Source organism: Pleurodeles waltl, chromosome 3_1 (assembly GCF_031143425.1).
Source record: "Pleurodeles waltl isolate 20211129_DDA chromosome 3_1, aPleWal1.hap1.20221129, whole genome shotgun sequence".
Lineage (NCBI taxonomy): Eukaryota > Metazoa > Chordata > Amphibia > Caudata > Salamandridae > Pleurodeles > Pleurodeles waltl.
In genome coordinates this window covers 1,997,492,495-1,997,507,763 of record NC_090440.1, presented here as the reverse complement: position 1 = coordinate 1,997,507,763, position 15,269 = coordinate 1,997,492,495, and the positions used below count along the sequence as shown (strand labels likewise).

Here is a 15,269-nt window from a genome sequence, read left to right as displayed (position 1 = left end):
ATGCTGTTCGGGCAGGCACAGCACCGAGTGGCTGTCAGCGGTCGGGTGACGGTAGGAAGCCCTTTGTGTGGTGACACTTATGGCTGCATGCTGTTTTGGAGGAGAGCTGCAGCGTTGAACTATGTGTTAGTTATTTAATATAAAAGACTTTCCGGCCGCCGTTCCAAGCCGTCGCATGCATCTGTCTTTTAAAAGATGCACCGCGCAACGTTCTCTACAGTTTCCAGGGAGACGCGTGTGGATTCGAGGTGAAACAAAGTTTACATTCCGGTGCTTGCTAGTCCTTTGATGCGAAAAACGTGTTTAAACGTGCACACTGGATGTGTAAATAAAGGAAAAAAGAAAAGGGAGGAAAACTTACCTTCTCGTTTTATCGTTCTTCCTTTAATTTGTCCCTGTTTTCAACAGGAAGTGACTATTATATTTTTTGTTTTTTCCTCTACCACTTCCTGGGGAACTATAAACACTGTTGAAGGACAATAAGAAAGTGAGGAAATGTTTTTGTTTTTTTTCTCTCTACCACTTCCTGGTGAACTATAAAAACTGTTGAAGGACAATAAGGAAGTGAGGAATTGAGAAATCTGGTTATTCTGAATGAAAGAGGGAAACAACAAGTTTGAGTTTGTGGTTTGTTTAAATCAAACAACATCGTTATATTTTTGATCTTCTGGAACAATTTAACAACAAGAAACAAAATTGAAATAAATTTTTTTAAAAAACTATTGGGACCTATCCGAACCAGGAGGTTTGAACTGGAGACTTCACAGTGATTTGCACACTTGCTGTTGGTGCAGATTTATTTCTTTATTTTTTGCAAAAGAAATAGAAAGAGCAATGCAATTCGAACCGCCTGCAAAGTTTTTGCAAAACAAAGGAGATCCACCTATGTCATGGTCGAGATGGAAAGAAGAGTTTCTGACTTATATGAAGGCTATTGATGATGAGGATGTGTCTCAAGAAAGGAAAAAATAAAATGTTGTTGCATTGTCTAGGTTCGGAAGGACAACTGGTGTTCAGGACTTTACCAGAAGTTGTCATTCAGGGACAATCTGATGAGGAGATAGATGAGATTAGAGATTAGGTTTAAGCTTACTCCAAGCATAGCATTAATTAGATTTAAATTTTATACAAGAACACAGCAATCTGAAGAGACGTTAGATGAGTTTTTAACTGCATTACGAGAATTGTCTATGTATTGTAACTTTGGAGAGATGACAGATGGGACAATACTTGATCAGATAATAGTGCATGTTAAGAGCAGGAAAAATCAAGAACAATTGTGGGTAACGGGAGATCCCAAGTTACATGATGTTATTACCACAGCAAAAGCTTTAGAACAGTCGGAGAAATGGATAAAAAAATAAATCTATACAGGATTCAGATAAAGTTAAAAGTATGGAGTTTGAAGTTGTGGGTGCAATGGGGAGTAGTAGTAGTACCAGTGGTAACCGTAACTCCAATTCCAGAAATAATATGTTCAGTAAGAAATGGGATAGAAATGAGAAGATGGAAAGGGTATCATGCTATTGCTGTGTTAATATCAATCATGTTGCAACTTCACCTTGTTGTCCTGCTGTTGGGAAGAGGTGTCAGAAATGTGGTAGAATTGGCCATTTTGCTAGTGTATGTAAAGATTTAAAAAAAAAACTAAAAAAACAGTAGTGGAATGAAAGAAAAAAGGGGCTTATATGAATAGTGGAAAATATGATGAAGGGTGGCACGGACAGGAGGAAGAACATAGAGGAATGGTCCTGTTGCTTAAAAATTGTGATGGAAAGGTGGAAGGTAGTATTAGACAACACAGGTGTGAAGTACAGGTAATGGGAAAGAATTTAGATCTTATGGCAGATTCAGGATCACCTTGGACAATTGTTACACAAGAATACTTTAAGCAGAAATGTGAAAGAATTTGGAAAATGCCAGATTTGAGTGCATCTGACATAATAGCTGAGCGTTTTGATGGTACCACTATTGATGTTATTGGTTATGTGGAGACAGAAATAGTTTTAAGGGAAGACGTGCTGCGATTAAGTTGTATGTACGGTAGCTAAAAAAAGAGTTAATGTCCTGGGATGGAGAGACCAAGGCAAGTTGGGAATTCTATTGAATCCCAGATGTAGAGAACCGGTCTAAGCAACAGAGAATTGTGAGACAAGGGAGTGGATTATATTGAAGTTTCCTCAAGTTTTTTCTAGCAGGTTGGGAAAGTTAGAAAATTACAGTCCTAAAATAAAATCAGAATTAAAGCAAATGCTAAACCTATGGGGCAAAAACTTAGGAATGTTCCAATAAGCGTCAGAGAAGAATTGAAACAAAGTTTGTCAGAAATGGTTAAAGAAAATGTAATTGAAGAAACTGAATCGTCTGAATGGGTTTCTCCTATTGTTTTGGCCCGGAAGGCTGACAAATCTTTGAGATTGTGTGTGGACCTGAGGGCTGTTTATGCAAATATCATTGTGAATTGTCATCATTTGCCCAATATAAATGAGGTTATCAGTATGTTGGAGGGAGCAAGCATTTTCTCCACTCTGGATTTAAGGTCGGCTTATCATCAGATAGAACTGACAGAAGATTCTAGACATCTCACAGCATTTATCACACCACAGGGTTTGTACCAATTTAAAAGGATGCCGTTTGGGCTAGCCTCTGCGGCGTCAGTGTTTCAGAGAGCTTTGTATCATCTTTTCAAAGATATGGATAGTTATGTGAAGTGTTTCCAAGACGATGTTCTGATATTTTCAAGGAATGAAAGTGAACACAGAGAGCATGTAGTAAATGTTTGAGAGGTACTAAGGAAGAGTGGTTTGACTTTGAAGGAAAAAAAGTGCCAATTTTTCTCCAAATCTCTGGAATACTTGGGTCACACAATATCAGGAGAAGGAGTGGTTCGTAAACGATCAATGGCGGAAGCTATTGTCAATGCTCCTGACAATCGTGATAAATTGTTATCATTCACAGGTCTTTGTGAATATTATAGTAAGTTTATTGAAAGTTTTGCAGCTAAAATGGAGCCACTGAGAGAACTTGCACATAAAGGGGTTCAGTATGTCTGGGCTGATAGACAAGAGTCTGTGTCTGTGGGGATTAAAAGAGAAATTGTAGATGCCCCTACTCTGCAACCTTTTAGTGTGGGGATGCAGTGTATTGTAATGGTGGATGCAAGTATGTATGGTATTGGAGGAGTATTTTCTCAGTGTTATGGCAAGGACAAGTGTAATGTTTCTGTTGCTTCTCGTACACTAACTGATGCAGAGAGGAGGTATGCTGTGATTAAAAAAAAAGGAATTGCTGTCGTGTGTTTGGGCATTTGAACATTTTCGGAACTATATTTGGGGTTCAAGATTTATTTTGCAGAAGGATCATAAACCAGATTAGTGTTTAGATTACAAGAGTACTGTTTAAAGGTCGAGTATGCACCTGGGAAGAGTAATGATGTGGCGGATTGTTTGTCACGTCTTCCTCAAGATGATGTTAAGGAAGTTGAGGTGTTTCGTAATAAGTTGGAAAATGAGGTTGTGTCTGGTTCCTGACAAAAGAGTTTGGCGGTATAGAAGAGGAGATGTGGAAGAAGTGTGATGAGGAGGATTTGTTATTGCAAGTGGTAAAAAAATAATTGCGGTGTGGTTGGCCTGATAAGAGGAGGGTTTCAGAAGAGATCATGTCGTTCCAGAGAGTCGAGGATGAATTGGAAATAGAAAATGAACTTTTGTTCAAAAAAGGGAAGTGTGTTCCTCCTAAAGGACTGCAGGAAGTTATTTTGAAACTGGCACATAAAGGTCATCCAGGGATGTCTACTATGAAGAGGTTGATACGTATGTGTTTTTGGTGGCCGGGGTTGGATAAAATGGCTGATAGAGTTGCGAGGGAGTGTAGTGTGTGTGTGTGTGTGTGTGTGAATGCAGAAAAAAATGTTAAGAACGGTCCCAGCTCCTCTTTTGTCAGTGACCTGGGCGGATTCACCCTGGCAGAAGTTAGGGTTTGACAATTCTGGTCCGTTTTTGTCGCTTTCTGAAGAGGCCCGTTATGCATTGGTTTTTGTTGATTATTAAGTGGCTGGAGGTGAAGTTGGTTTTCTAGGTTACAACAAGTACGGTTATTGAGTTCTTCAAAGATGTGCTTGCCAAAGAAGGATATCCTGAGGTGCTGATTGATGTCTGACAATGGGGTTCATTTAGTGGCAAAAGAAATGACAAGTTTTTTAAGGTATAGTAATATCAAACATGTTACCACTCCTCTGTATGAACCGCAAGACAATGGTCAGGAGCAGAGATTCAACCGTGTACTTAAGGAAAGTATTGGATGGGCACGTGGATTTGGAGGGCAGTGGAAGGAGAGATTAAGGGAAAAGTAATGGCATTATCGCATAACACCACAGAGTACTACAGAAGTAAGCCCTTTTAGGTTACTGAAAGGAAGACATCCTGTGTCTAAATTGTGCCCGTGGTGGTTCAAGAAGAAACAAAGAAAAGAGTGGGATAATGTGTGTGTTGAAGAGGTCAGAGAAAGAGGAAAAATTTCAAGGAAGCATATGATTACAAATAGAAAGTGAAGGAATCTGGAATTGCTGTAGGAGATTGGGTCAGAATACACAAACCAGGGTTTGTGAGGAAAGGTACGTCCACGTTTGAGAATGCTTTGAAAGTGATAAAGGTATATCACAAGAGTGTGGTGACACAGGATGGGAAAGTGTGGAATGTGAGGAGAGTGGCGAAGTGGAATAATGACAAGGAATGCTTTGGTCGTAGAGTTATGAAAGTTATGTAATAAAAGCAGGAAATAATGTTGGTATGAGAGGAGTGCCGTCAGCAGGATGTTGTGTTGAGAGTGTGAATCCAGAACAGATGGTTGTTGCAAATCAGCTTAATAGGGAAGAAGATTACGCTGAGACTGTTGGTAATGATACTGATACAGTAGAAAATAGTAGTTCTATAACGTCATGGGTGAAATCTGACGCTAGAACAAGATTTTGGCCAGCCAAATTTGGGGACTTTGTCTCAGGTTGATAATGTTATGTGGCCAATCATATTTAGGATCTTCTTAGTATGGTTAAGGTAGAATATAACAAATGTAAATATAATATAAACTTCATTGTATTTAGTTTATTTTACTGTGTTTGTTTAAAGGAGGGAAATATGTTATAGGCTAATATTGTAGAATGTGGGGTGTAGAATGTTGTGGGGTTCTAGAAGATGGAATGTGAAGCGGGGTATTACTTGCTGGACCTTGGTGGCGGAAGGAGTGTACTGTGCTGTCTACCATTAAACACACACAATACTTTCTCTGTGTGTGTGTTTGGATTTTAAACCTGTTTTATTCACTGCTTTTAAACAGTGTATTCTCTTAATACAAGAAGCCAATCCCTTTAATACAACAGTGTTCAGCTATTCAGATTTAGATACGAGATTCAGTATTTGTCTACGTTCACAGTGTATGAATGTTGTGACAATACAGTAAGGCATTTAGTTTACATTATATAACGCACCAAGGCATATGCTAAACATATCTTGCAATGACTGTATGAGCACAGAGTTCTGCAGAGGATCAGACTTACAGTTCATATGGCACACCACCATGGTCCATGAAATCGATGAGCTGCCCCTGAAAAAAACACACACATTATATTTTAACTACTAACAACATATACCCTGGGCGATAAAGGCGTACATTTACATGGCTTCAACGCTGAAAAAGTTATGAAGGTGAAATATTGCTCATAAATCTTTTGACATCGGTTTAGAGAAAAGTTTTCACGCGTTTCAGAAAGAAAGATAGAAGAAATACGCGGCATTTAATATGTAAGATGCCTCGCACACAGCGACCTTGCACAGGCTCTGATGTGGCAGTGCACATTTGTTTTACAAAGGCACAAATATTCGAGTACTGAAGTGGCATGAGTGCAAACCTCTATTGCACAAAACAGGTGCAACTTGTGCAGCAGGAATGCAAGCTCCCCTCGCAAAAGACTTATAGGCACTTACTACTGGTTAGCAGTGGTAATGTGCACAGTTCTAAAGCTAATTTTAAAGCTAAAATTTTACTCAGAGAACGGATAAAGTGCAAAAGGAAGATTGCTAAATTTGCCACAATCGGACACAAATCAAATCGAGCAGCATAGAACAAGTACAGAACTTAAAACGAAGTACATCCTTTCCCTGCACACACACGAAACTGGGATGGGGGTCTAAAGGCATATCAAGGATGTTCCATCGTCAGTTCTTTATTTCAAAGGTGAAATGAATGGCCTGAATTCACCTGACAACCATGGAGACTGGGATGAAGGAAATAAGGGTGTGGCTGGAGACCGCCTCATCAGGGGTAGTAAGTGATATATAAGCACTATTACAATACAATAAGGTACCAGAATCAACAAGAGGTGTGAGGGCGGTGCTGGACAAAGGAAGCCAGTAACAATAGTGCAATTTTAGCAAGGCTGCTTAAATTCTGAGTATACTTAATGTGCAATTTTTACAAGAGTGTAAATGAAGGTGCGTTAAAATTAGTGGTTCGAGGAGGCGAGTTGCCCACAAGATGAGGACATATGGCAGGACCACTAAGGAAAAAACAAATATTGGTACAGCCAATATACCGAGGCAGGTTATGCAACAGAAGAAAAAATGTAGTTTACCATAAAAACATTTATATTTAAAAAACATTTGCTGATGCAGATTTTCAAATCACAGGGAGCGATTTAGAACAAGGTTTAAAGAACGAGTGCAGGCAAAATAAATAGTTGGTATTTAAAAATAATAAAGACTATTTGGTGGACATGAATTATGTGCACAGGCACTGTGCAATCACTCACAGTGAAAGAAGCCGGTGGGTAAAATGGGATGACTGTTTCCCCCATGATGTATGTTGGGGATAAAGAGAAGCAAAATGTGAGTAAAACTGAACAAACCAAAGGATGAAGTGCACTGATCAAAAGCCTCTTAATATATGTGTACTGTGTATTTTTTTTTAAATAGTCTACCAAGACACAGAAGCCATCTCAAAAGGTCAGATCTAACAACGTGGGACCACCAAGGATTTGAGTACAGCCAGTGGGCCTGTTTCTGCTGGGACTTCGCACAGGCAACTGAAGAAAGGTTATTGTGGCCACAGGGAATCTGCGTTCACCCATGAAATGCTATAGAAAGAGGCTGACAGGAGAAGGCAACCTTTGAAAGCCACATTCACAAAGTTACAACTGCCATTTCTATATTTCTTCATTTTTTTGTTCTGTGTATTCATTCATTTTGGGTTCTCTATTCTCAAATAGTCCAGAGCATTTCTGCTCACTTGACAAATGCCTTTGGTTACTCTGCCAGGGTTAGGCACACATCAGAGATTGTTTTCTGCAAAGCTGCCAACCACTTCAATGGCCTGAAAAAGTAGAGCAACCTTCTTGAACATCTTTCTGTTTTAGTTCAACCTTGTGTATACTTTTGGTATACTTCTTATGGCTTAAAGCAATTTCATTTCTTGGCTGCAGTGTCTGTTAAAAAATTATTGCTCGCTAGAGGTAATTTCAGCATTTTTCTCCCCCTTTTTCTTTTTCAGAGCAGTGCCCAACTACTGTATTATTCCACTTTGTTTTCTTTATCTGTTGTCGTGACGGACTACTTTTGTAATTTCTTTGTTGCTAACTTTTCACTGTGGGTGTTTTAGGTTGGTAGCTGTCTGCGTTTTATTGCAGCATTCCGTTCCTCCCACCTCCTCGCATGACGCTGACATTTGTTTTGGCTTTATTCCAGTGCTGTCCTCGTTTCTATATAAGCTTATATAACAAAAGAAACACCCGGTGCTTAAACATTTAGCTTATTGCTCACGAAAGCCACAAGTATGCTTTTAAATGTAGCTAAAACTAGAAGCAATGACTTTAAATGTAGCTAAAACTAGAAGCAATGAAGTGGAACTTGCAAGAGAGTCTCTCTCTCTCTCTCTCTCTCTCTCCTGCCAGCCTTCAGAGACATCTGCACATAGGGCATTGCTAATCTCCTTTATTGGGGCCATAAGTCTTCTCAGGCTGCTCTACAATTGTTACAACACCATTAGTGCTTTTTTTTTAAATGCAAGGCAAAAATGCTTACAAGACTTATCATTCTGTTAATTTGCCAATTTCTGTTCACACATTTACACAACTCGAAGTAGTGCAGTCAACTTCTACTCTCTCCTCAAAGGCTTGTTTTTATTGTAGCCGGGACATCCTCAAGATGAGTCGTCGTATGTGAAACGATGTCCGATGTTCTGCTTTGACCAGATTGCAGACCTCAAGGAATGCTGTGGATGGGGTCACTAGAAAGCGTGTTCTTGGTGTTTTTGTACATACTTGCATAGCGCATCCTAAAAACACAAGAAAATACAGATATTTCTTATGTTTTTGTCTGCCGGAAACTGGACACTGCAGGATCAGGGGCTTGGAGCATGCCCATACTCTAGTCTGCACCTGCACCCCATGCCCCCACCTCCGCCACTCCAGTGTATAGACAACTGGTTGCTGCCTGGTACCTTAAAGGTGTACCAACAGCACCATGTAGAGCATTCCCAGAGCAGTGAGAAGGTACTGTAGCCTCAGAGTACTGCTCTGACGTGTTGTAATCTATCTGTGGGCTTTTAACCATTCCCATCACTATCACTCGTTTATGGGCTTGCCTTTCAAAATTCCATTATGATCATTGGTAAATGCTTTAAGTTTATCCCTCCTTGGGGCAGTTTTGTTACCACCTTGGCCATCGACCCTGTCACATGGATAATTGCATGTTTGCCGATACATTTGACTGCAAGCAATTTTCTTCCTTTTGTGTTTCTTCTTTGCCCTCACAGCAGCCATGGCACTTTTAATTGGCTTGCTTATGTCAACTGTTTTACTTTTCATTTTCAATTTATGTGGTAAGAAAAGTCCAGTTGGCTAGTGGAGGATCTGGAACTTCATAAAAATTGTGGATCTGGATTCACAATAATTTTCAGGTAACCAGTATGAACGGTTTTCCAAGCATGCACAACTGAGTGTTAGAGACACCAGTATTCGTCTCGTCTAATGCAAGACATACCTAACTGTCTGAGAAACTTTAAGTCCAGATGAAAGCAAAGAACATGATGCCCAGATGATGGTGACTTAACATACATAATGCTCAGTTACCTAATGAACACTACAAGCAGCACTGTTGTGTAGCATCTACAGGATGGCCATGTATATTCACATGACTATCAGCTTGGACTATTGACAATGTGTTGACTGTTTGAAAGCAGTACGCCAGCAGAGGCGCATTCAGACTGTTGTCAACAGTGGCCACACCAGTATAATGCTTCAAGTGTAGTGGTCACAGCTTTTAGACATGGTTTTCATCAACTCCATATACAAATAACTGAGATCTTGTCCAGCGAATCAATGTGCTCCAGAATGGACATATCTCAAAATGATCTGATTGAGCCACACATAATCAGGCACTGCCTGAATGGTATTCACATCCCAATGGATCGGTATATGCAACAACTCACATGATACGCAGGCACTGCAGCTTTATCGTAATATCCACAAGATCAGTAGATAGTATGGGGGGTCAAGAGGGGCTCAGGTTGTGGTACAATATTTCTTTAGTTAAGTGTCTGCTTGCCTCAAGCACCAGGGTAGAAACCCAGGGCGAGAAGTGAGTTTGTGCACCCAGCTCCGTTTACACGTGGGTAGATCCTCTGTGGTTCTTGCACACACAGGAGTCTTGTTCTCTAGGATGCTTCCCTGCTATTATGCAAGCCCCACCCAAACAACCCCATGCCAAATCTTCATCCACAGCACCAGTCACGACCTGGGCACATCTGTGATCTGGGCTTGAGATCAGGATATTGGCTTGGACTCTGGATTACAGGGCCACTGCCGTACTCAGCGCAGCTCTTTCCGTATATATTGCAAGAGCACTTTAAGGCATAACATTTAAAGGTGGTTTGTGCAAGAAAAATATGCCGATCCTTTTGCTTAGGCATATTTTCCATCCATATGAAACAGGATTTGTACTGTAAACGCATACCAGGAAAGACAATTGTGAAACATACAAAGCCAATAGGATTTTATTTGGATGGCAAATAGTTCAAAGTGCTCAGATGACGCAAACAGTATTCCTCTCTGTTGACTTTGAATATGTTGAAAGCTATTAGTTTAACAGGCAGCCGTAGTCTTTTATTCACTCATTAATTTTTCACACCACACAGTAAAAGGGATACATGACAACCATGAACAAGTTTCCTCACTGTTCCAGCTACAGATCCAAGTATTTACACAGATAACTACTTAGTTGTTTGTGTAGATGGGAGCTGATCATTTCAGGTCAAATACCGTTGATGTTGCACATTCATGTTTGAATGCTTGATTGCTTTCCATGGCAGGAAAATTAAAACAAAAAAAATAGAGATCAGCACCTTCGTTACGGACATAATGCTGGCTAAGTACTGGGCCAGCTTTTCACAGAGCTTGGCTTAAATATACCAGAAAATACAGGACACAGAGGAGGAAACACTTGATACAGCAAGGCCGAGAGATTCAAAATAGAGGGGCAAATTTAGTGTCGAAAATAGTGCTACCATTATCAAACCATAAATCTACTTGACTTGTAAAAGTGTGCTAAAAAACAACAAAAAAAAAAAAACACTTGACGATTCGTGAGAACAAACCTCTGTAGTTATTGGAAAAAAAGGAAGCTGTATTCAACTTTAACTGCATTTGTATAGCTCATAATGCGGTCGTCGTACAACAAACTGCACAATATTAAGTGCCAAGAGCTATTCATGCTAAACAGTATAAGATACACAAGTGGAAAACTTAACTTTACATGTTTACTTTGAAAACATTTAGTTTGGAAAATAAAAGTCTTACTTGACCATCCCCACATCTTATGACAATGGATTGGCTCCAGTATTGAAACTGGTTGGAAGTGGAATTAGAACTACAAATCTGTCCTTTTAAAGTAATTGTAAAGGGCCAGGCGACGGTGAAAGTCGAACAATTTTTTAAATATTCTTTATAGTAATCATTTAAAAAAGCAGTGTGTTCGCATTTACACAAATAATGTTTTTATAATGATTCAAAAGAATGTCTTTGAGGCTAATTTTAGATATTTTTGAATTTAGGAAAGAGCTTGCAATGCACCTCTATTCTATGCAGTAAGGAGAAATCACAGTGAAAAAAACTAGCTCATGGAACGGGGCACACCCTTTTCCTACAATTCCTGGGCCACTCCAATAACTGCAAGAGAAGAAAGGCCACAGCGAAGGTGCTCATAAGACAGCAACTAGATGCAAGAAACGTTTTGGAAACCTATGCAACTCTAGAAGCAAGGCAAAACATAAGAGGAAGATATGTACACCAGGAAGGAACCTGAGCAATTGAGAGCACCAAAACCTCTTCTTCCTGGCATGTTGCAATAACATTCCTGTAAAATAAAGTTCTGATGAAACAATGTCAGTTGACTCCACCCTGATTTTCTTACTGCAGCTTTGGGAGCAAGACTGATAGAAGTCTTACTTTTACAGAAGCCATTCACATTATTGAGGAGAAGAATTATTTAGATCACAGTCCAAAACTCTAATCAGGACAACTGTGAATATGATGGTATATCTTCTTGGATGCCTGGATACAGAGATTGTGATGATAACATAATTCTATTTCTTGGGGGGGGGGGGGGGGGAGGGATTGGGGTGTGACCACAGCTTGCAGGATTGGGAACAGTGACCAACCAGATATTTCACAAAAATGACTGACAAAATATCATCATGACAAGATAGCATACACAACACAAAAACCTGACCTATTCAAGACAAGGAAGGTAGGTGTATATAGGTAAATATAGATTCACTTTTACTATTATTCACTCCATATATAAGCACCCTGAAGATGCACCTATCGTTATCCTAGGGAATAAGGGGGATTTACTAAAAAAACACTGTCAGGAAAACAATTATCAATATGCCTCCAAAAAAGCACTGGTGCAAAGGAAATACAGGAGTGGGGAATTCCTATAGCCCGACGACACCCAAGACATATAGTTGGGGTCAAGGACAAGTTTTCAAGTTTATTTTGTACTTGGGACAAGTAGGTCCAGTGCCCTGCAGCACATACCCTTCCTTTGGCTGCAAATTTACAGTACCACATTACAGAGCAGGGAAAGGAATTGTCTGCAGTTGAGATAATGTGTCCATATGTGTAAGGAAATGCCTTCCTTGGCATGGTTACCCCCTGACTTTTTGCCTGTTGTTGATGCCAGTTATGATTGAAAGTGTGCTGGGACCCTGCTAACCAGGCCCCAGCACCAGTGTTCTTTCCCTAAACTGTACCTTTGCTCCCACAATTGGCACAGCCCTGGCACACAGATACATCCTGTGTAAATGGTACCCCTGGTATCAAGGACCCTGTTGCCAGGGAAGGTCTCTAAGGGCTGCAGAATGTCTTATGCCACCCTTGGGACCCCTCACTCAGCACATGCACACTGCCTCACAGCTTGTGTGTGCTGGTGGGGAGAAAATGACTAAGTCGACATGGCACTCCCCTCAGGGTGCCATGCCCAACTGCCACTTCCTATGGCATAGCTAAGTCACCCCTCTAGCAGGCCTTACAGACCTAAGGCAGGGTGCACTATACCAGAGTTGAGGGCATATGTGCATTAGCACTATGCCCCTGCAGTGTCTAAGCAAAACCTTAGACATTGTAAGTGCAGGGTAGCCATAAAGAGTATATGGTCTGGAAGTTTGTCATGCAAACTCTACAGTACCATAATGGCTACACTGAAAACTGGGAAGTTTGGTATCAAACTTCTCAGCACACTAAATGCACACTGATGCCAGTGTACATTTTATTGTAAAATACACCCCAGAGGGCATCTTAGAGATGCCCCCTGAAACCATACCCGACTTCCAGTGTGGGCTGACTAGTTTTAGCAGCCTGCCACACACCAGACATGTTGCTGGTCACATGGGGAGAGTGCCTTTGTCACTCTGTGGCTAGTAACAAAGCCTGTACTGGGTGGAGGTGCTTCTCACCTCCCCCTGCAGGAACTGTAACACCTGGCGGTGAGCCTCAAAGGCTCATCCCCTTTGTTACAGCACCCCAGGGCACTCCAGCTAGTGAAGTTGCCCGCCCCCTCCGGCCATGGCCCCATTTTTGGCGGCAAGGCCGTAGGAGATAATGAGAAAAACAAGGAGGAGTCACTGGCCAGTCAGGACAGCCCCTAAGGTGTCCTGAGCTGAGGTGACTGACTTTTAGAAATCCTCCATCTTGCAGATGGAGGATTCCCCCAAAAGGATTAGGGATGTGCCCCCCTCCCCTCAGGGAGGAGGCACAAAGAGGATGTAGCCACCCTTAGGGCTAGTAGCCATTGGCTACTAACCCCCCCCAGACCTAAACACACCCCTAAATCGAGTATTTAGGGGCTCCCAGAGCCTAGGTAACTAGATTCCTGCAACCTAAGACAAAGAAGGACTGCTGAGCTGAAAACCCTGCAGAGAAGACAGAGACACCAACTGCTTTGGCCCCAGCTCTACCGGCCTGTCTCCCCACTTCAAGAAAAACTGCAACAGTAACGCGTTCCACAGGGTCCAGTGACCTCTGAAGCCTCAGAGGACTACCCTGCATCTAAAAGGACCAAGAACTCCGGAGGACAGCGGCTCTGCTCCAAAGAAGAAACATCTTTGCAACAAAGAAGCTACTTTGAAACAACACACGTTTCCCGCCGGAAGCGTGAGATTTTGCACTCTGCACCCGACGCCCCCGGCTCGACTTGTGGAGAACCAACACTACAGGGAGGACTCCCCGGCGACAGCGAGCCCGTGAGTAGCCAGAGTTGACCCCCCTGAACCCCCACAGCAACGCCTGCAGAGGGAATCCAGAGGCTCCCCCTGACCGCGACTGCCTGCTTCTAAGAACCCGACGCCTGGTAAGGACACTGCACCCGCAGCCCCCAGGACCTGAAGGATCCGACCTCCAGTGCAGGAGCGACCCCCAGGTGGCCCTCTCCCTTGCCCAGGTGGTGGCTACCCCGAGGAAGCCCCTTGCCTGCATCGCTGAAGTGACCCCCTAGGTCTCCCATTGAACTACATTGCAAACCAGACGCCTGTTTGCACACTGCACCCGGCCGCCCCTGTGCCGCTGAGGGTGTACTTTTTGTGCTGACTTGTGTGTCCCCCGGTGCCCTACAAAACCCCCCTGGTCTGCCCTCCGAAGACACGGATACTTGCCTGCTGGCAGACTGGAACCGGGGCACCCCTTCTCCATTGAAGCCTATGTGTTTTGGGCACCACTTTGACCTCTGCACCTGACCGGCCCTGAGCTGCTGGTGTGGTAACTTTGGGGTTGCCCTGAACCCCCAACGGTGGGCTACCTTGGACCCAACTTTGAACCCTGTAGGTGTTTTTACTTACCTGCAATACTAACAAACACTTACCTCCCCCAGGAACTGTTGAAAATTGCACTAAGTGTCCAGTTTTAAAATAGCTTATTGCCATTTGTGTGAAAACTGTATATGCTATTTTGCTAATTCAAAGTTCCTAAAGTTCCCAAGTGAAATACCTTTCATTTAAAGTATTGTTTGTATATCTTGAACCTGTGGCCTGTGGTTCTTAAAATAAACTAAGAAAATATATATTTTTCTATATAAAAACCTATTGGCCTGGAATTGTCTGAGTGTGTGTGTTCCTCATTTATTGCCTGTGTGTGTACAACAAATGCTTAACACTACCCTCTAATAAGCCTACTGCTCGACCACACTACCACAAAATAGAGCATTAGAATTATCTCTTTTTGCCACTATCTTACCTCTAAGGGGAACCCTTGGACTCTGTGCATGCTATTTCTTACTTTGAAATAGTACATACAGAGCCAACTTCCTATAATGACCCTATGGGTCAGGCATGCATAAAGCATGATGCCTCTGAGCTCCTTAAATATATCACAATGTTATAACGTGCAATAACTCATCATAAATGATGCAAATTAATATTGGCAGTTAGCTAGGCAACCCAATCAAAATACAATGTCCACAACATGATGTATCACTAAACTAACTAATAAAACACTAAAACATTGACCAACAGGTGTGGAAGGTGGGTGCCTGTAGACATTAGGGCATAATGTCTTCAGTTCACACTGCTCTGGTAGAATACCATTTTCGTGCACTAGAGACTGCAACTAAGTTACTTCTACAATTCCAATACTTCTCACAGAAATTGAAGTCTTTCACATAGCAGGCAAGACTCATGGACAGTTCCTAGCAAAGGATTACTCCTTACAAACAAACTAATACAGAGAATAA

At 41.8% G+C, this 15,269-nt stretch overlaps 1 protein-coding gene across 2 annotated transcripts in view; it reads right to left on the bottom strand.

Annotated features, from left to right (window-relative positions):
• The window catches only part of RPS6KB1 (ribosomal protein S6 kinase B1), a 446,354-nt gene that overhangs the window by 394,793 nt on the left and 36,292 nt on the right, over positions 1-15,269 (bottom strand). For both annotated transcript variants that reach the window (XM_069226434.1, XM_069226435.1), the window contains exon 2: positions 5,552-5,598. In XM_069226434.1, coding sequence (XP_069082535.1) covers positions 5,552-5,580 — 29 coding nt within the window. In that variant the 5' untranslated portion in view covers positions 5,581-5,598. The remainder of the gene's footprint in view (positions 1-5,551; positions 5,599-15,269) is intronic.